Source organism: Malurus melanocephalus, unplaced genomic scaffold, assembly GCF_030028575.1.
Source record: "Malurus melanocephalus ecotype Western Australia unplaced genomic scaffold, MMel_1.1 scaffold_94, whole genome shotgun sequence".
NCBI classification, from domain to species: Eukaryota; Metazoa; Chordata; class Aves; order Passeriformes; family Maluridae; genus Malurus; species Malurus melanocephalus.
In genome coordinates, this window is record NW_026623326.1 from 633,362 (window position 1) to 654,141 (window position 20,780).

Here is a 20,780-nt window from a genome sequence, read left to right on the forward strand (position 1 = left end):
GACTGACAGTATGAAATTTTTTTCCAGAAATAGATCCAGAGAAATACTGGAAAATACTAGGACCTTTGGGAGATGGAAATTGCCATCAATTGAAGCATTAAAAAATAATGTTAGACTAATAGTGTGTGAGAAAAAGCACTGGTAAAAGTTGGATAAGAGTTGGCCCCTTGGCCTTGGACAAGGAACCCTGTAGGACAGTTTTCTCCTTGTCTTTTGCAATGCCCTAGTATGTAGTCAACATGTAATGAAAWAATATAGACTAGATTTAAAATTTTGGCAAGACTTGTGCTTTTTGCACATGAACTGTGTGATGTTGAAAGGATTAAGTTCATGATCGCTAAGGAATAACAAAACATGGGAAAAAAGAATTCCTAAACATGGTCACTTGTCCAGAGCAGATCCTYCTGCAGTCATGTCCACACTGTGCTGTCAGCTGCATCTGGTGCTTTAGGGGATGCAGAAAGGGGATTAGCAAAGCTCTGGAGGTCACCAGCCTCCCCAGCTGGCACAACTCTGACCAAAATCAGACTGGCACCACAGCACACGTGCTCTGGGATTGCTGCATGCATCTCAGTGTGTGGGCGTCCTGGCTTGTGGCACCAATAGTTGTCCCAGAAGGATTCTAAAGGGTGCTACAACAGCATTTATAGAAGTGCTACTTCTATGAATATTAATGATTAATAGTGTTTATCCAGCATCTTTCAATTACCACCTAATTACAGTATGATAATATGTAGCACTTATCTTCAGAGTGTTTTACAGACTTCAGCTAATGAATCTCAGCACCCCAGTCAGGCACATACATATTATTATCCCAAAGTTACCATTACAGCTGAGTTACAGAGAGAAAACYTGAACTGCCTGTGGTTGTGTGAGCCTGTACCCATTCTCCAGCATTCAGACTACATCTCTCCAACAAATTTATCAAATACAAAGGCTCAAACATTCACCTGCATGTTACCTTCAAGAAAAACTAATTTAGAGAAAGAAAACCATAAAAAGCATTGTGATAAGAACAATGTGTTCTTCTCTATTCATTCTTTTCCAAATAGAAAGTTTTCCATTTTACCATTTTGAAATTACTTGGTCTTTCAGAACAAACAAATGTTTTATGCTAYGTGATAGGAAGTRTAAGTCATCAAAATTGGAATGAGAAGTTTTGATTTTGTAAGGAATGAAAGGTTTGAGGCCAACCAGAATATTTCTTCCCTCTGGAGTGGTGTTTGAGGGGTCTTACATTTTATGTTCTYCCACTCCAGGTAGGATGAAATAAGTTTTGAAAATTCCCTATGAAATGAAGCATTTGATTCTCCCTTAATTTGCAGGACACCAATAAACTTCAGCTGAGCCCTTAAGTACACAAGCTTAGTTGTTTTATCTGAAAACTGGGTATGAGGTAGTTTTGTATATAAATAACTAAATTGCCCCTGCTATTCCTAGAGACAAGTTTATGTTTTGAGGTAAATGCACAAAATCAATCTGATCCTCTTTTAMGCACTTTAGGAGCATAATAGTCTTGGATCTGCTACTTTGAGAATGGTACCACTACAGACATGATGGGGACTTATTTGGCAGGAGGTTGGATAGGGAAAATAGATTTATCTGCAGGAGATTTCCAAATGTCTTTGTCCATGGRATTGGAAGTCCAAGTTAAAAGTGCCTGAACAAAATGATATTTATGATATGTTATATGAATGTGAAGCTGCTGTGCATATTAATTAGGGACCAAAGCTGCTTTCAAATAGTGCAGTATGGTGTTTAAGGTGCTAAATAGCTCTCTCTTTGTTTCTTTATTTTCTGGTTGCCAAGGAGATCAGGATTATCATGTACAGTACCTTTTCTCAAATTAGCTAATCCAAATCATGTTATTAATGTTTGWCTATTCTAAAGATTAAAACAATAGGGAGAAAATTTCCTTATTCCAGTTGGGATAATTTGTAAGCTTCTGGGTCATTAGTTTTGTAGTTATTTCTGCTTTTCTCTGATCATTTTTCTTTCCATCACTGAAATCTGMAAATGTGTGAAATAAGATACTCCAAATTCTTAATGTATCACTATCCTCTTCTCTTAGCACCACATTCTTTTYGGTAGTTGTTGCTCTGACTTTATCATGTGAAGAGCTGCATGCTTGAGTTTATCACGGCTTTCAGGGATTCTGAGTTGCTCAGATATGAAGGGTTAGTGACATGCCATGAGAATTTGACTAGAAGAGGGCAGGACAGTGAGGACTCTACTGCACCACCCTCAACAAGTCATGGGAAGGCTATCAAGGAATSGGGAAGATTGCTGTGGCTGCTCATTTCTCTAGTTTTCTTTATGAGGACAAATAACTAGTCACAAAAAGAGTGAAAAAGAAAACATAATTTTACTAGTTTAGCAGTAGAAAGTTCTGGGTTATCAAAACCACCAGCAAGGATAGAAATGGAATATAACAGATAGTAAGACCCACTGCTGTTTTCTATTAACCATGASAACATGCCATGGAGATGATTTTTATAAGGCCTTCAAATGCCTTAGTCCAGTATAAAAAAATTTATGAGGAATGTATGGCTTAGCCTTGAACACTCTAGGAAATAAAATTGTGGAAAAGCCAAAAGCTCAAGTTGATGGGGTCTTCACAGCTGTGCTGGGTCAAGGCAGAAAGCCCTTAATCCAGCTAAGCAGACCCCCAGACTYCATGGTGGGTGGCAGTGGGAGGTGATGTGGCTCTCACTCTCACCTTCTCACCACCCACTTTACAAGGGGACATAAAGAAGAGCCCTCCCACACTCTTCCACCTCCCCCTCCTCCCTGCAGTAATCCCCTGTGATAGGAGGCTTCTTGCCATATCAAGTAGCAATATTTCCTGTTGRCTGCACCATCAGTTACAGGAAGTTTTGTTACATTTTTGGATCTCAGGATTCATTACTTAAGAGCTGTCCTCTTTCAGCTGCCTTCAATTCTTCACATTTTCTCCAGTTTTCTAGCCTTGTGAATATTGTTGTCTCAGGGAGCAGAAGGAAGCAGGACACATTAGAAGGAAAGGAGACAGAACAACAGTCCCTGAGGAGTTTTCTAGCACTCAGCTAAGTTAAAGCTTTGCATTCAAATGATGCTCAGGTCACAGASATGTGGTTCAAGGTGCCCTAAGAAGCTCTCTGCCAGGCACCATGCCATGTCTGAAGCAATTTTCCCCACTTCCTTTATCAACTCAGGTTTCACCCAGAGCTGGTGAAACAAATGAGCACGGGGTAGGTCAGGTAGCCTGCTTTTGTTTCTCCTCTCTGATGGCCCACCCACAGACAGGGAAGAAGCTTAGCACTGCATGCAGAACACATGTGACTGTGCACCTATGTCTCTCCCACAAGCAAGGAGAGCCTGCATGCACACATTACTCTTTCAAAAAGGACCAAACTCTCCATCAAATCCTTGATTCCTTCCAAATTATGAATTTTGCAGGAAGCAGGTCAACATGAATCCTTTGACTCTATAAACTATAATAYGTTGCAACTTAAGTTAAATTCAGAACTCTTTTTCCTAGAGTTCATCCCTCCATTAGGCTCTTGAATTTGCTTCCCTAAATTTAATTTACCTTATTAATTTGAGGTTGACTGGCCTYGGCCTTGGTGGTCTCCTCTTTGATGGATACTTCTCAATTGCTGGCTCTCTTTCATCTATGCTCTGATTACCAGTTCCTTAAAATGCACAGGTTTCTTTTTATATTTCTACACAGGAGAGGAGGAAAAAAAAAAAAAAAAAAGAAGCACTCAGACATGGGAAGAAATTATGAGCTTGTCAAACCATGCCAAATTGGATTGAATTAGGTGACAAAGGAGCTGAATCATGCTACTTGTTCTGAATAAGTAAATGCTCTCGCCTCCTTCCAGTCTCACAAAGTACTGGCTTTTCCTCTGAAATGCCAAAAATCCCCAAAGCACTTCTCGAGTAACGTGAGCTGATTTGTGTGAGCATTTACCATCACCTGAACTCAAGCTTGTTTGCTTAACATTTTGTGCACTTTGTGTCAATATTTACCCAGCCTTCCTACAAGGGAATTGATAGTGTTCAATTTGCAAGCCCAATGCTGCGCTTTAGCCATGACATTGACATTGTCTTCTCTTGTTTTAGACCTCGGAGAGAAGCAAGTTTTTTTCCATCTTCTATTTATCCATTAATGCTGGAAGTTTGATCTCCACGTTTGTAACTCCTGTATTAAGAGGTCAGTGTGAATTTAGAATAAAACAATAAATTAGCTGCTCTCTAACTACTCTGCTGTGCATAGTTAGACTCTTATGACAACAGAATGGCAGAAATTGTATTATTTGTGGAGTGGTCAGTGTATTGCATTTACACCTTGTTAATCCTGCTGTAGCAGCATAACAGATTTRTAATACAGGCAGACAAGTCACTGAAATTATATTTCTGGTTGTATTTCAAAGCCAGCCTGAACTGCAGAATTAAAATATCAAAGGTGGACGGATGTTTATGGTCATCTAATCCCCACTAGCAGTAAAGGACTTCCTTGCAGGTAACCTGTGGAGAGGAAGTGATTTCTGCTGTCCTGTGCAGTGTCAGGGCTGAAAAACATAGCAGGGCTGGTTTCAAAGTCCTACCTTCTCCCTCCCACRGGGTGCTGCTGACTTCTGGAGGGCTCTGTCCTGGCACTCAGGCTTGTCTGCGTGGGTCTGCTTGCAAGATTGCTGCCCTGAGCAACTAGCCTTGAAGACAAAGCACAGGCCTATGCCCCATTTAAGACCTACTTTATATTCCAGCCTGCGTGCAAAACACTTTTTAGTCCCCAAGCCTTGGCACACTCTAAATACAGGCACAGAGGCAGAGCAGCAGGCCATAGGTGATGGGGCCAGGGACAAGGTAGTCTTCACATTTAGTTGCCATTTTTTTCATTCCATTCCATGTCATCCAGAAAGCTCTATTTGTTTGGAGTGTCATTTGAACAGGCCCTTGTCTCATGTTTACACCACRCATAGGGACAAAGACAAATGCTGTCTCTCTTACTTGTTCTCCCTCTGGTGTCTCCAGGTCAGCATTCAGTTGGGAAGGGCTTTTGCTTAATGTAGTCAATGGGCAGATGAAATCCAGTCCATTCACACATCAAAACATGTGCCAATATAAACTAGTGATTCAATATGGAATTGGATACGATGGGGAAAGAGTAACAGTTTTGCTAAATGTGAAATCTTTTCTTGGAAGACCAAGAAATGCAGTTTGTAGACATTTGGTACAAATATGAAATGTATAYTTTTAGGTAGAGAAGTCCAACTCATTCAGCATGTTAAAAGTTCAGTGTGCCCATAATGTTGCTCTCAGCTTTGTTGTATTTCAGCTAATTTGCTGAAAAAAGGTAAATAAATGCTATGCATGCACACAGCTGTGCAGTGTCTGTGGCTTCCCAACTACAACAAACAGGAGCAGCTGAGGGTTTCATGGATTGGTCTCCTGTTAACTGGGTTGGCTTATTTGTAGTTATTTTGTCATTACTCTATGTAAGAATGGAGTAATATCTAGCCCTTGGCATTCAAACTYAGACCCACTACTRGCTTGCTCTTTGCAGCTGGAGCACRGTGCAAGAACTGACCTGGTCCAAGAGGCACAGGGTTTCAGTGACCCACAGCTCAGATTGATCCAAACCATGCTTAACATGCCTGGTTTCCTGATGGGTTGCTGCAAGACCTGACATTTGGAGCAGGCTGCCCCAGTGTGATTGGTGGTGGTGACAAAGGGAACTGGAGTTCTGAGGCTTAGCCTGGGCTCCCACTTACACAGTGCGGGCATTGGCTTCCACTTTGTCCACTGTAGGTCGCTATGAAATCAGATTCAGGTTTTTCACTCAAGRCTGATGCAGCTGGCACAAAGAATGTGGAAACACAGTACTGGTTATTTAGATCCAGTCAAATACAGAATGGCTTCAGGTTATTGTAAATGTTGTGCTTTTTTTCCCCAATTACAGTTCCTAGTACTTCTTTATACCTATTTGTCTGCCCCCTCCCTACTACCATTTGCATCAATATCCCATTATCAGCTGCTTTTGCTGGCAGACACKAACCCTGCTTCCAAATTGTCTTCATCAAGGGAGGACAACTGTTTCAAGGAGATTCAATTCACAGTGTCAAGCACCAGCAAAGAAGATTTAAAACCAGGGGAAGTGACTTATTTRGGGAAGCAAATCAAAAGCCCCAGTAACATAAGTCTAGCTGTAATAAGGTGCTTTTATTTCCAACTTCTTTTTCAGGGGATGTGAAATGTTTTGGAGAGGATTGTTATGCACTGGCTTTTGGCGTCCCAGCAGCACTGATGGTGTTGGCACTTGGTGAGTGATGCTTGTAATAGGAATTACCATTTTTGAGTCCATGGATAGATGACCAAAYGCACAAATTCACTAATTCTGGATGGATGCTGTGATGGGAAATGAAAGGATTCAAGGGAACCCAACAATTCCACAGTTCAGAACAGCAATAAATACCAGTAGTTCACTGATGGTGGGCAGACCATGATTTTGCTGCAATCTTTTATCATGATGCTGTTAAGGGGGTGGTCTGATGGATGTTTCACAGTATAATTGCTTTGCTCTAATGCAAAGGGAGGCACCAAAATTATTTTCGTGATGGCTGAAGCTTTGTCTATGAGCAGGCATGACCTTTGAACTGCAATCTGAGCAACCCTCAGAGGCCCCCAGCTTATAGAAGAGAAGCTTCACATGCCACTTGTAATCTTTCCACAGGCTTCTTGCAGCTCAGGGCCATCTTTAATGGCTCAGACTTCTACTGCTGAATCTATGTGCTGCAGAAGGAGTTGAATGAGATGCTACTTTGTTCTGAGCTGTCTCACTTTGCTTGGTAGAAGTAATTTCCACAATTACAGTGACAACTTATTATTATGTTGCAATAAAAAATCCTTATTGTCCAAGTGTCAGGAGGCAGCCACAGTCCCCGTGCTTCTTAGCACTTACATTTTAGCCCCATTAATGTACTTGTCACGATTCTTTCTTCAACCCTTATAAAACATTCAGCAATCTCCCCATTTTACTGTTACTCATTGGTAGCCAGTGCAGAGGACACCCCATTAGCTTTAGTTTCACAGCTACAAGCTGCTGAGAAGAGCAGTCCCGTTATTACACTGCATTTGTGAATTTTTGACACAGCATGGGGTGACATGTCATTCAGCTTGTTACCTTCACTGAGAGACCCAGCAGYTGTGCAATTTCACCACAGCATYTGGGATTTGAAAASTTTGTCCCCCAGAGAAARTGAATGTTGCTGCCTCCACTCARATTTCCATTAGGGTGAAGAATCAGRAAACTGAAGAAATGTCATCATGCCACAGCTAACATTGCAACAGTTATTTTCAAAAAAGTGCGTGGTCACGGCCTTGAGAAGGTTCTGTTTCCCTCGGTGGTCTGTTCCTATCAGTTTAGGGCCACACAGGCTCCTCTGTGCACCATGCTGTGATGAATGTTTCTAGCAGAGCACTCGTTGCCCAGGGGAAAACGAACGTGTAAATATTGCAGTTTCAGTGAGGGCATCCGTGGAAATGTGTTTTTAGCTAGTGTCCTGCTGCCAAATTCCACGTCCTGCCTGGCAAAGCAGCTCTCTGTTCTTTTGTAACATGCTAAAATGCTCTGGGAAGTGATATATTTGACTGTGTGAGCAGCATGCAGAACTGGAGAAAATACGCTTTCAGCCCTGGCTGGCCGTCTCCCTGTGTTGATGGAAAGCAAGGATAGATTTAGAGGCAGATTTAGAGCGAGATTTTCAGACCTGCTAGAGTTTCTGAAGGTAGATTGATACTATTTAATTCCAAATGCCAAATCTAATGCAGGAACCTCAGCTCCCAAAGGAGCCAAYGGCATTGCCAGAAAGTATTTCAGCAAACCTAATGGATCACCTTTTTAGAGGCACCAGCATCTTCACATSGTGATGCTAAAAGTCAGGTACTACAGCTACCCACTCTGGGTGACTTTGCACAAATGCAAAGTGCAACTCATCTAAACTGACTTCAGAGGTCTCTCACAGTTCTGYAAGTYGAACCTGGGTGYTAAAAGTCTTCAYAGTCAGAAAAAACCAAAGGTGAGTYCCCTGCAGTGTCCCTGGCCTCCTGTGTTAGGACAGAATAGTGCCTACTATTCTCCACTGGCTGTGGACTGACCCAGACAGTTGRGTTAGTTAAAAAAGTTGAGGTTTGTTTATTATAAGGATTTCGTGCTCAGCTTTTACCATGTTTCTCCTTACTGATCTCTTTGGAATTCCAATGTGCTCTCATAGAGCAGGATAAATGGTRCACAATCTGATAACTCCATCTCTGACGGGATTTTAAAGTCTCATTCTGAAAATCTTTGTGCTTCAAGGGAGAAAACCAAGATAAAACAGTATCTTAAATTATATATCCCTTTGTGGAACCATAAATGGAGGTAATTTCTGTTGACATCTGTGTGTGAGGCAGGGATCTTTGTGGCAGTTTCCACTGAAATGTGTGTGAGATGCAAGTGCACAGAAACTGTGCTGTATCTGGATTAATCCTCACATGTTTGCAGTGGATGAGGGTTGATTCCCAGCGTTAGGTGCAGCAATTCAATGTGCATTTTAAGTTTAGTCTACAAAGAGCATAGGCAGAGTGAATTTTCAAAGTTTTGGTTTCCAGCAAGAATCAGACATTGTGGTAGAGCAGGTAATGAGAAGGCAGTAGTGACATTCTAGGGATCACATTTCTTCCGTCTGAAGGGATTAAAGGACTCCTATATATTTATTTAGTTAAAAGTGCAATCCTGTGAGCACTGAGGACAGAGCATTTCTGTTGAATACAGGGGTGGGGGATCCTTCCTGGAAGCCAGTGCAAGATTGAGCTTCAGCCATGTGAATTCCCATTTGGATTATAATATTTTTTCAGTTGTGTTCATTGCTGGAAGTGGACTGTACAGAAAAACACCGCCACAAGGAAACGTCTTGCTGGAAGTGTGCAAATGCATCGGTGTAAGTGTGTGCAATTCTCTTTTTCATGCATGACTCTGAGGTTGCAGGATAAAAAAGTACAAAGGGAAAGGGCAGGTGACTATTGGGGTTCTTCTGAGCTGTAAGGAATAAGAAACACATTTAGGTCTTAGTTTATTCTTTCAGCATTTCAGTTGTTTCCCCTTAGCTCCATGAACTCTTCAGTCGATGTCAGTAGAACCACTAKTGGCAGATGCTGGGGAGACTGAACTGAAAGGAAAATTCAGAAACTCACAGTGTATTAGATATATGATTTCATTTTTTTCAGTTGAATAATTTTTCTGAACTTTATCAGTTCAGCAGACAGTAATAGCACACATTCATATTATGGACATTCAGCATATTCATGTAAATGYAAGAGACACTTGCTGAAGTTGCATTAGAGCCTTATAAATTGTTTTTCATGGTGTGTGAGCTGAATGCAGTATGTGAAAAAATACTCTCTTATTATTAGGTGGATAATGATGTTTCTATTTCAGGAAGCTGTTGCTAACAGCAGATGTTTTCTTTTTATCTAGGTCAATCGTAGTGCCAAATTTACCTTGGGGAAACAGGCGAGATCCTAAAGACAGGATTTCTAAGTGAGATCTGCCACTTTTTTTGCCAGGGTGGCTCAGTGTGTTCTGTGAGTGGGGCACAGAGCATGAACAGGCCAGGAACTGGACTTTGATGACCCTTGTGGGTCCCTTCCAACTCAGGATATTCTAAGAGTCAATTATTCTRTGATTCATTCCCACATCATATCTTTAATCAACCAGTGTCATAAAAACTTCTCTGCAGACAATTCATCATAAAGCATCCAATCTGAGATTTTAGAGGTATCCAGCAACACCTCCCCCACTCCCCCCTTCCCTCCAATTTTCTAGCACTACTTACATTTGGGAATGGGGAAGGCAGCCTTAAGTTGGGAATATGACAAGGGCAGGTACAGCATGAGTGAGTTACTCRCCTGTTTTTCTCCCTAGTTTGCTATTAAAAACCGGCTGAAAAACCGCTCCCGTGAGATTCCAAAGAGAGATCAYTGGCTGGACTGGGCATCAGAAAAATACTCAGTAAGCAATACTCTACCTGGTAGGTTTGGGGAGGTAAGGGGCAGATGGGCAGAGAGACAGGGGAGACAGTAAGACTGGCCTGGCCACACCGTTCCTCACATGCATTTCCTGTCCCTTCCCACATCTGTACTCTCCTGACCCTTAATGGATGGTTTAGGTGCTGCACTGAAATGCAGAAATGTGAACATATCTAATGTCACAAGTCAGAGCAATGAAGAACTGCCATGCAGAAAGAYAAAGGAGTTATGCTTTGTGGCTTGAATCACCTGTTGGCTTTACACCCCTACCTTACCTTTTTGCCTGTTCCCTTTTAGAAACAGCTGATTGGGGAGGTAAAAATGGTGACTCGTGTTCTCTTCCTCTTCATACCGCTGCCAATGTTCTGGGCCCTGTTTGATCAGCAGGTACAGTACAGTGGGCACAGCTCTGCCTGCCAGCCTCTGCACCTCTGTCCTTCTGGGCTAACACCAAAGCATCCTGGGGACACAGCGGGCCACACTCCTACCAAGTGTCTAGGGCCTTCCACCATCACTGCTGGCCAACCCTTCACAGTTCTGCCAGGTGTCTGGCACAGGAGAATGAGAAGGGAGAACGTTCCCTGTATACTGACAGGTGTTACAGGGAAGSGGTGGAATAGATGGGAAATAAGACCTCCAGCACTGTCATCTTCTCTGTCCCCATCTTTTCTASCCCTGTAAAACATCCTGAAGGTTTCACAGCTGTCTGTTTTCTCCTTAGGGATCCAGGTGGACTTTGCAAGCCACAAAAATGAATGCTGATTTTGTAAGTACTTAATGTCACCAGGGCTGGTAAGACTAGTAGTAACATCACTGCTCTTGCTTTTTAACCGGAGTCTTGCAGTACTAAGAGCGTCTGCTTGGTGAATCTGGGTGAGTTTCACTTTTGGTGATTAGAAGCCAGAGGCTCTGTTCATGCAGCCATGTTCAGCTCATCACAGCTCATCTCAGCTAGAAGTGAGGGCTGGGGAGCCATCAGCAGCCTGCCAAGTCAGGGGTATTGACCTACTAGCAACCGTTGGCTCTGTGTCCTAGAGCAGGTAGGATTTTCAACCTCCTGTCTCCATGGAAGACAGCCTTTTAGTCACTCAGCCCTTTTAAGGTGTAACTAGAACTGTTGTAGTTGTACCTTTCTGCACTGGAGTATTTGGTGATATATTCATGAAGCCTCTCAAAACCAGCAGGAATCTTGTGTATAKGGTAGAGATGTGATGAGGATTAATTAATTAGTTTCCATGAAGTTCTTCAAAGGTGTGAATGGCAAATGGTGCAAGCTGCAGTAGCTGATAAATGTAGATCCGCTATCTGCCCAAAGATGTCACCATAAAGGGCTGGTTTCCAGACATATATGTTTTAAAAGGCCATCTAGATCTTGCCTGTGGATGCTCACACCAAAATCTAGGATTGTAAATGTCCATTTTCCAGTTTAAAACTGACGCAGAGCCACAAATTTGAAACCTTCTTTGTCACTCCTGTTAAAAATTGGGCTCTCAACATGTGATACTCATTAGGCTTAATTAGTTCAAATGAGGCATGAAAAAGACTACACCTTGGGTAATATTTATCCACCTCAGAAAGACAGAACAAAGTCCATGCAGTCTATGTGATGTATATCTAAAACATTTGTTTTCTGGTGTTTTGCTCACATGCACTCAGTGATCCATTAGCAGGAGGGCCAAGTATCACCAGGTGTCACTACTGCACTCTCCCAGTTGGAGAAAGATAGATTCAGGGTTTTTTTTGTTWCACCAACTTGGATAGCTCCTTAGCTTTTGTTTCACTGTCCTCGGCTCTCCGCTCATGAGCTGTCCCACCTCAACAAGGTGACAATTAACTGCAACATTTGAGTGATCCCAGCCCTAGGCTTGTTGGAGGTCGTGTTTGTAATACTCTCTGGCTTTCTGTTCTGCAGACAAGGGCTGAGCTAGGATGTCTGGAGTCAAACAGGGAATGATTTAGTGCCAGATGAAATATTTGCAGGCTCATTTCCTAATGAAATTAGCACGTTTCTGTAGTGTGCACAAAGTAGCCAGAGGGGGTATTTGCCTGGTATTTTTTATTGGCCCCTTTGCTGTGACCAGCAGTTCCCACTCTCCCAGGAGGCAGCTGTGGGCAGAGACAGGCATCCAGTCTGGACTGGGCTCAGGACAAGCCTGGCAGGCAACAGCATCCCCGCTCCCCCCCAGCAATTTCTTGGAAATATATTATTTCCTTCCTAATTTCTTCCCTCCTGCACCCCCTTCATCCTAATTTCAAATGGAAAGCATTTAGTGGAGTTCAGACAATTGCCAGTCCCTCCCTGGAGAAAGGTCCGTGGTTTCCTTTGGAGTCTGGGATCCCTTCCTCCATCCATTCCTGTTGACCCTGCCAGTTTGTGGGGGCTGGGTATAGTGATGCAAGTGTGAGGCACCTCTTACAGCCTTAAGGACTCTTGGCTCAAACCAAGAAGTCACAGTTGTCCAAAGCCTGCTAGGTGCAGGTGGAGGGAGGAAAGAGGTGTTTGTGCAGCCCACTGGCTCAAGGTTGGTCTTTTGTTATCCTGTTGGGAACTTGGGAGAAATGCCAGMAGAGCTTACAGGGTTCTGAAGCTTGGGAACACTCACTTACAGGATTGGGGCTTTTCACATTACAGAAGCAGGCTGGGCTCTAAGCCCACCTCCCAGGTTGGACACTACCACCCCCATTCTTCTCCACTCACCTAGTTCACRGCTCAGCCAGCCTGAAAGATGGGCCTCAGTGCCCGTCATGGGCTGTGTCATAACTGCCAAATATCAAGGATTGAGTGCAACTTCCTTCTGCAAAATGATCTTATTAAACACTGTGACCTGAGATGACAAGTGTCAAGAGCACAATATCAGCTGCTAAAGCCAATATAAAGCACTTGAGGAAATCACCTTGGCTGCAAAGGCCTCCGTGGGACCGATTACTTATTTGCCATATGCACTGATATGTTATAGTGTTTATGAATCACTTGGAATATCTTTTTGTTTCAGGGAATTTATGTCCTTCAGCCTGACCAAATGCAGGTAAAAGATATTACAGGGTAGGAAATAACCCTTGGAATGTATTTTTTTTTCTCTTATTTTCATTTTACTCATGGGACCAGTGGCCATTCTCTGCTCCTTTTCAAGGTAATAGCAGTGCTCCCGCTGGTTGCTCTGGTGTGGCCTCTGCCTTATTGTTCACTTGCTTTTTGCAAGCTTGGGGTTCGGAAGACTACGAGGATGTCCTAATACAGAGGTTGAATCCTGCAGAGCAGTGAGGTGTGGGGAAGCATACCACCACAATAGTTCTTGAATTGGTACTGGCATGTGGAGAATACAACCTGCATCTCCTTTTAATGGGCCCCTGTCCTGGGATGAACATTGTTCTTGAAATACATTTGGTCTCCCCTTTCTGCAGGGCATATGAAAATATGAAAGCTCCAAGATGGTGCTATGTTGTCAGAGTTGATTACAATTCTTATGGTGAATAGCTCTGGAGAAATTCAAAGCTGTTCTATTCCCTGAAATCTTCCTTTGGAGCTAAAACAATATTTCTCTATGCTTGTTCTTCATCCCTCTCTGTTTTCTTGCTCTGCCACTGTTGGCTGGCAGACAAGCTGTGCCCCTCCCAGGAGAAATTTTGTTCCTGTGGGATTACTTGGTTGTGTTGAAGTGCAAGAAATTGCCAATCTCACAGAATAGTGCTCGCTCCTCTGGGATTTTGCTGGAGTCCCAAGATGTTTCCATTGTTACTGATTTCTTGTAAGGTCCCACAACAGCACCAAAGGTCACCTGTCTCTATTGTCAGTGGGGTTTGTACTCTTTAAAAACATCATGTTTCAGTTCTCTCAAGGGAAACTGGGCCAGTGATGCTTGCTTACCTCTTGGAGGGGAGGATGTGAACAAAATGTATTCATGCATGTGAAAACTAAATAGCAGAAGCTGTTAAATGCAAACTATGATTATATTTTTAAAGGAGATTTTAAGTGTTTGTCCATGTCCCTTCTGTAATGGAATTATTTTTGGAGGACAGTGCTTTATGGGTTTAATTACTGGAAGTTGCTTTCTAGTCACTGAACTTCCATTCTTTTGTATTGCAGTTCTTAAATCCACTTCTTATTCTTGTCTTCATCCCAATTTTTGACCTTGGGCTCTACCCCCTGATAAACATGTGCAAATTGAATTTCACGTAAGTACTTGGGGACAATGCAGCTGCCTCTGTGATTTTTCTTTTGCAGTAAGTGAGCAGCGTAGCTTTTAAGGAAGAGAAACACAAATTTCTATTCACCTTTCCCAATAAATGAGTATGCTTCAGTCCCAAGAGGCAGCATCACCCTCTTCCACAGACCATGGAAATTCCAGAGGGTAAAACTCAGTGATGCTGGATTCTCCTTGTACAGATTTTCCCAGAAGCAGATATGAATAGTCTGACTTTGAATTTGATCAACATGCTTTCCACCTTGTTTCCCATATCACACCTAAATGATTTTCTCCCTGAAAAGTCCCTGTGGGACCAGATTCATGGTCCCATGGTGACTAGGACCTGAACCAGTGAGTGCCTAACAGGATTTCTGTATGAGCCAAGCATTTTATCCTTAGTCTATGTTAGCAAGAAATGCAGTGTAATAGGAGCAGACTTCAGGTTGTTTAAGAGACCCACTTTATGCATTTTGGGTGAATTAACTTCAGAGTATCTGTATTCTGCCTCTGTGGACTGATGCCCTGGAGCAGTGAGAATATGTTATGTGCACACATGGAGTGCCTTTGCCAGTGTAATTTCAGCTGAAGGGAACCAAGTTTCCATGCTCCAACACCTCTTCTCCATGTGAACCATAGCGTGATGAATGGGGTGATTGGCTTAAAAGGCATGTTTCTAATCCAAACTAAAATGCTGGACAGACAAAACCACATAAAATGGGGATGGCAGGTGCCTCAGAAGCCTTCCCCTTCATCCTGCTGATCCTTTTCCACTGTGCTGAATTATGTGCACCTAAAGACAGCATTGTCCAGCCCTGCAATGGTGCCCCTTTTGGAGGACACACATCAAAGGCTGTGCTGCTCCCTGCTACCTCAGTGGGAGCCCATGGCCTGGACTGTGCCYTGACAGGGCAGAAAACTTCCTGCCTGATGACCAACTCACAGAGTACTTTAACCAGCAGCACAAACTCAAACACCAACCAGGRCTGAATGCTAGGACTACAGACCATTACATAGAGTGGCGATCACTAAATCTRGAACCAGATTTGTTTCAAATCTCAGCAACTCAATACTCAGTTTGAACGTGGTGTTCTGGACATGTTTTATTCTGCTTTATATCAGATTTTCTCACGTAACTCTGGTAAAGTTGCACTAGCTTTGCCTTGAGTTTAGAAGCAAGATCTTTATTTTCTAGAAATGTAAATGTATTGGCATGAGAAAGAACCCAGAATGATGCCCCAGATGGTCAGAAACATTGATGACACAAACTACACATTTTTCTGTTCCTCATTCTCACTGCTAAGTAGCATGTTACTTTTCTTTTGCCTTTCCCAAAAGGGACTTGAAGATACATCATTTCTAGTGCTCCTTCCAACATCATGGATTAACATAATGTCATGAGCTATTCCCACTAGAAGAGCTGGGAAAAAAGATAATATGGAACTTGCAAGGGAAGAACTTCTTTTCACAGCATATCAGTTTTAATTGGCCTCAGTGCTGGCCTCATACAGAATAATAAAATAGTTTTAAGTTAAAAGATTGGCAATTTAAACAGCCTGCCATCCCGAGTGCCACCTGTTGGACAGTTTATTACATGGCTTTGGCACATCTTTGGCTCTGAGAAATGGTATTCTGTAGTTTAAATTATGTTTTTTCCTTAATGCGCCTCTTTCATTTGCTCCATAGACCTATTAGGAAAATGGCAACAGGTATGATCCTTGCAGGGCTGGCGTTTGGACTTGCAGCTATTATAGAAGTCAAAATAAATGTAAGTAAAGCACAAGGCGTTACTCAGAAATACTTTCTTCCCATGGGGTGTTTTTATTGATGCCTGGTAGATAATCCTTTAAGCCATTGTGCTCCTTAATCAAAATTTGTAATGTTTTCTTTACAATTGAGCATACTGATTCAGTTGCTAATGATAATTCTTACCTTGTCTACTTTTCCCTCTCTTTGTCTCTATGTCTTTCTTTCTAGTCTTTGCAGTTTTGCTGTGCTGGTCATCTGTATTGGTCTATATTCTAGATTTCCATCGTCAAAGTGCTTGACAGACATCTAGTTAATGCTAGTGATTAATTTCCAAAAGGTAGTCTGTTCTCTCTCCTATTTCTTGCTGTAGCTTGCCTATAKTTTTCTGTTTGGGATCTTTTGTGTGCATGTGGTGGTTTTGTTTTTTTTTTAATTAATTGTTAAAAAAAATTAATTAAATTACCTCCCTGCTTTAGGGTGGTGAAGGCTTTTTCTTACAAGCCAAATTTGTTTCTCTGGGGAGGAAGGTGAATGCAGTCACAGGCATCAGGGACTGCCAGGCATCCCTAGACAGGATGGCAGCAAATCTGTTATAAATTCCATGTTAGCTCCTGCAGATTTGTACTGTTTGTTTCTGGCTYACAACCAGCATTGTGTAGACTTTGGCTGACCTTTGTCTCACAAAAGTTACTATAGGATTAATTTTTAAAGCTTCCATGTATACTTAAAATGTTCTGTTAGAGTGGCTGGCTCACAGCCCTGGATTAACATCTGCTGGTTCCTTAGGTGAATCCCCTAAAGAGCCTCCCACTGAAATGAGTCTTTGTGGGTTCAGGTCTTTTTTCTGATCTCTTTATGTGAGCAAAGAAATTCTCTCATTGCCACCATCAGCATCTGTGGCCAAGCACCAAAGTTTGCTCTGGCTGTGGGTGACTCCTCTGGGCAGGAGCAAGGTGAGTTAGAGGTTCCCCCTGTCTGTGCATGAAAATTTTACCCCAAAGGCCATTTTAAACTCTAGCAAAGAAGATGGATRAGATGATCCACCTTCACTTGACTGTGGGTAGCAGAAGTGAAAAACTACAGTAATAGAATTTGCTGGATAATATTAGCAGGCCTGTTGGTCCAGAGCCTATAGTTCCAGGGAAATCAGCTTGCTCTGTCTTCTCTGGCTGTGTGTTTCCCCACCAGGAGGTTAGTTAGATTCAAAATGCCCTGCCTGCAATACCCAAATTATCAGATAAGATAGAAGAAAAATGAATAGCTCTGCAGTATAGCTGGCAGCTACTTGAAAATAAAATGAGAAAAAAAGAGAAGTTAAAAAAAAAAAAAATTAGCGCTGCAGGTTGTACAAGGCTGACACTGATTGATGTACTCTTTCTAGGAGATGATTCCTGACAGAAAGAGATACCTCAGTGCTGGAGGCATCAGCTTCCTTCTCTAAGAAAACAAGGAATAATATCTGTACAGTYGACTGTATAGATAGCAGGGTGTCCRGTAATGCAAAAGCACTGATTACAGATATGAAGCTGGACTAGGATTTTCAAAATTGCTTAACTTCTGGTCTGATTCTTTTCCCAGTCACTGACTGCAGTGGGAAATAATTATTCTGGTCACTGCTTTTGAAAGCTAAGCACAAATTTCTCCATTCTGATATGGCAGTTGGTTAAATCCAGGCACTAGGGAGCTTTATAATGAAAGCTGTGACATTGTTCTACCTCCTCAGTAAGTGTGTAGTATGTACACTTAGTGGTGTGAAGAGCAATTTTTGGGAGGAATGATGAGTTGGCCATTGAGCTACTATGAGGAAATCTCCCTAAAAAAGATTTATGTTCAGTTTTCTCTGAGTGCAACTTCTGTTGAGGAAGGGATRGAAAAGTGTCATTACAGAGAGGAAGACTATTATGGCTAAAAATGAAGAGATATGAAAGTGCTAATAAAGCATACAGATAGCACTTAAAGCCTTTTACTTTAATTAGGAAACCGATATGCCTCGACTTGTCCCAAAAGAAAGTTTAATTCGGGTCCTGAATTTGGCAAAGAACCCTGTTCAAGTGACAATCCAAGACAAGGACCTATTTCAGCAGCCTGTGGAGTCTTTTCAGGTAAGCATATATTTGGGACTGAAAGGCCTGACTTGCATGTCATTGAAGAAAGAATGGGGTTTTTTTTCTGTATTTTCTAATAAAGCCCACAGATGGAAAAGTTTGTTCTGCTCCATCGCCTTAGAAGTGAACTGGAATAGCTTTACAAATGAAACATAATATCTCTGTTATATGAAACAGAAATTGAACATTGGGAGACAAATTACTCCAGCAAAGGATACACCTTACATTCACCTGTAATTAAATATAAAGGAAACAGGATTACAGTTTTCCTTAAAGAGGGGATAGCATTGCACTTGGTAGGAAAAGACAGATCCTTTCTTATCTAAAGAAAGTGTAACCAAATTTATTTTCTTCCACAGAACCCAACTGAGTACTCAAAATTAATATTGAATGGAGAGCAGCAGAGCCTTCACTTCACCCTGCAACATCAAGGATTGACTTTTGCTTTTAACAACACCGTGAAGGAAAAATCAGTATACAGCTTAATTGTTTTTGAGGCAGAAGGAAGCCTATCAAGCCGCTTAGTGAGTGTGGGAGTGAAGTGTAAATACAGTATTAATTCAATGGCTGTGATGCTACAATGGGGTAATAGGCTCATTAATTCATTTGCTCAGTTGCAATGTCTGTCTGATTGCTCTCAGATGCTCTAAACCTGACTTCTTAGCTAGAGGCACTGGATCTGTACACATTTCTGCTGGTTGATTAATAGAGGCGTTGTGGCATCTGAGAGTTTCTGGGCACACTTAAATCCACTGAGTGCTGCAGTGGGAGAGCAGAGTCATGCCTGCTAGGCAGCAGAGGTGGAGAAAGCTGGAGAAACAGAGCCAGAGATTTCCCCCCAAAGATGGTTCTATAAAGCAAAGATGTTAAAGAGGCTCTAGGGCTGGCCGTGGAATAAAAGCATCAGAGGAATGATTCTGGGTTTAGTTAYTGCAAGTGTTCAGTGGAAAAGCACAGAAGGCCCATTTGTTTTGCTGAACAGAATAAATGATTAAGCTCATTTCAGGCTCTGCAGCAGAGCTGGCTGCGTTTGGACTTTTGTGTATTTCTGCAACAATCAGAGAGGGGCATATGGGATGTGTAGGGCGGATTCTGCTGTCTTTTATGCGTAGCTGTATCCTAAGGAGCTCTCTTGAAACGAATGGTGTTATTGCACATTGTGGCAGGTGTGTAAATGCTATCAGAATCTGTCCTCATGCTGAAATATCTGTTCTCTATGCAGTTCCTCAGCCTCCTGCCTTGCAGGGTAGCCACACCAAGCTTCAATTCAATATTATATAGTAGAAATCATATAACTGCTTTTCAAAATTAATTTAAAGAATGTATTTTGTCATAACATCAAGGTTTTTTGCTGATGATCAAACTTCATGGTTTGGAGCCTGGGGCTCAGTATCGCACARAGTTGAATTTCCCTGTGACCCTGATGGCTGTGTGCCTTAAGAAATAGATACTTTTGCAGTGATTTTCATACAGTCCTTAGGAAGCAAAAGCCTGCAACACGCTTGGAGCAAAGCAATCTCAGAGCTCCAGCACATCTATGCTGCCCCAGCTGTCTAGRCTGTGCTTAAATTATTGCCCACCCTGGCACAGGCAGGCTCCCATGTGTTGAGTGCTGTGCTGTTTGGTGATGCTATTGACCTGTCATTCACAGCTGTAGATAAGGGAGATGTGGAAGACAGTGTGGTAAATGCTACTTTTCCAGCACTGGAACACAAGGAAAGCAGTGCCAGCGTCACGGCTGTTTTGCAGGGCTCACCCTCGAGTAACCGCCTTCACTGCTGGGTTTGGCCCACTCACTCAGGTGGGAGTGCCTTCCTGGAAGGATCCAATCTGAAATTGGTTTCTTCTCCTTTGTGGGCTGTTGAGTAGGCAGGAAATGAATTTGAGAGCTCTGGGGACCATCAGTGAAAACGAGTAATAATTTGGCTGATCTGTCTGCAACGAATGAGGGTATTTATCCCCATGTGTCTCCCATGGAAAAAAAATGATGTTGCCATTTATTATTTATTGCTCTGACATTTATTATTCACTGTGGCTATTTGTCATTTAGGGCATGTGTTATTTGTGGGTAGCATATTACTTTGAAATACAGTAGAAATTTTATAGATATACTGAAATTCTGGATCCTTGGTCTCAGAAACTCAGGGTTTTACATCAGGAAAAGCGTGTGGAGAAAGGGCCAGAAAATTTTGAGAGTGAGCCAGTTTCTGAAAGTAGATTCAGTCCCTTTTGGCTTGCCTGGGTTCCATCTGTGGGCAGTGAAAATTGAAATTGCCTTGCCATCTTCAGTGGACATGGCACAGCTCTGGATTTCTACCAGCCAGGAGTTTTGCTTTGTATTCTTTTTTTTGTGACATACAACCTCCAGGGCAGGGCTGTGTCTTAACTGTGTTTTTTTCAGCATTGTACATCAAATAGGTTTYGTCAAATGAATGTTGCTTAACTATCTAGCTGCTGCTCTAGCTGTGGTCTCCTGGGGAGAGACTCCCACTCCCCAGTGTGCCCATCCAGATGGCATTTCAGGGATCTCTCTGCAGAGACTGTGAGCACAAACAACTCAGTGCACCTTGGTTTCTCCTGCTCTCTGCCTGCACGTTACAGCAGTTWAATCTCTCGATTATTGAGGGTCAAGGAAAGCATGAGTGATGCATGATGATCAGTATAGTAACCTAGCAGTTCCTCTCAGCTTTAGACT

General features: G+C 42.3%; 1 protein-coding gene across 4 annotated transcripts in view; it reads left to right on the forward strand.

Moving 5' to 3' along the window:
• The window catches only part of SLC15A2 (solute carrier family 15 member 2), a 66,312-nt gene that overhangs the window by 33,459 nt on the left and 12,073 nt on the right, over positions 1-20,780 (forward strand). For all 4 annotated transcript variants that reach the window (XM_057368560.1, XM_057368559.1, XM_057368561.1 and 1 more), the window contains 11 exons: positions 4,108-4,198; positions 6,230-6,307; positions 8,881-8,963; positions 9,947-10,033; positions 10,348-10,437; positions 10,772-10,816; positions 13,044-13,076; positions 14,135-14,223; positions 15,918-15,999; positions 17,957-18,082; positions 18,445-18,609. In XM_057368560.1, coding sequence (XP_057224543.1) covers positions 4,108-4,198; positions 6,230-6,307; positions 8,881-8,963; positions 9,947-10,033; positions 10,348-10,437; positions 10,772-10,816; positions 13,044-13,076; positions 14,135-14,223; positions 15,918-15,999; positions 17,957-18,082; positions 18,445-18,609 — 969 coding nt within the window. The remainder of the gene's footprint in view (positions 1-4,107; positions 4,199-6,229; positions 6,308-8,880; positions 8,964-9,946; positions 10,034-10,347; positions 10,438-10,771; positions 10,817-13,043; positions 13,077-14,134; positions 14,224-15,917; positions 16,000-17,956; positions 18,083-18,444; positions 18,610-20,780) is intronic.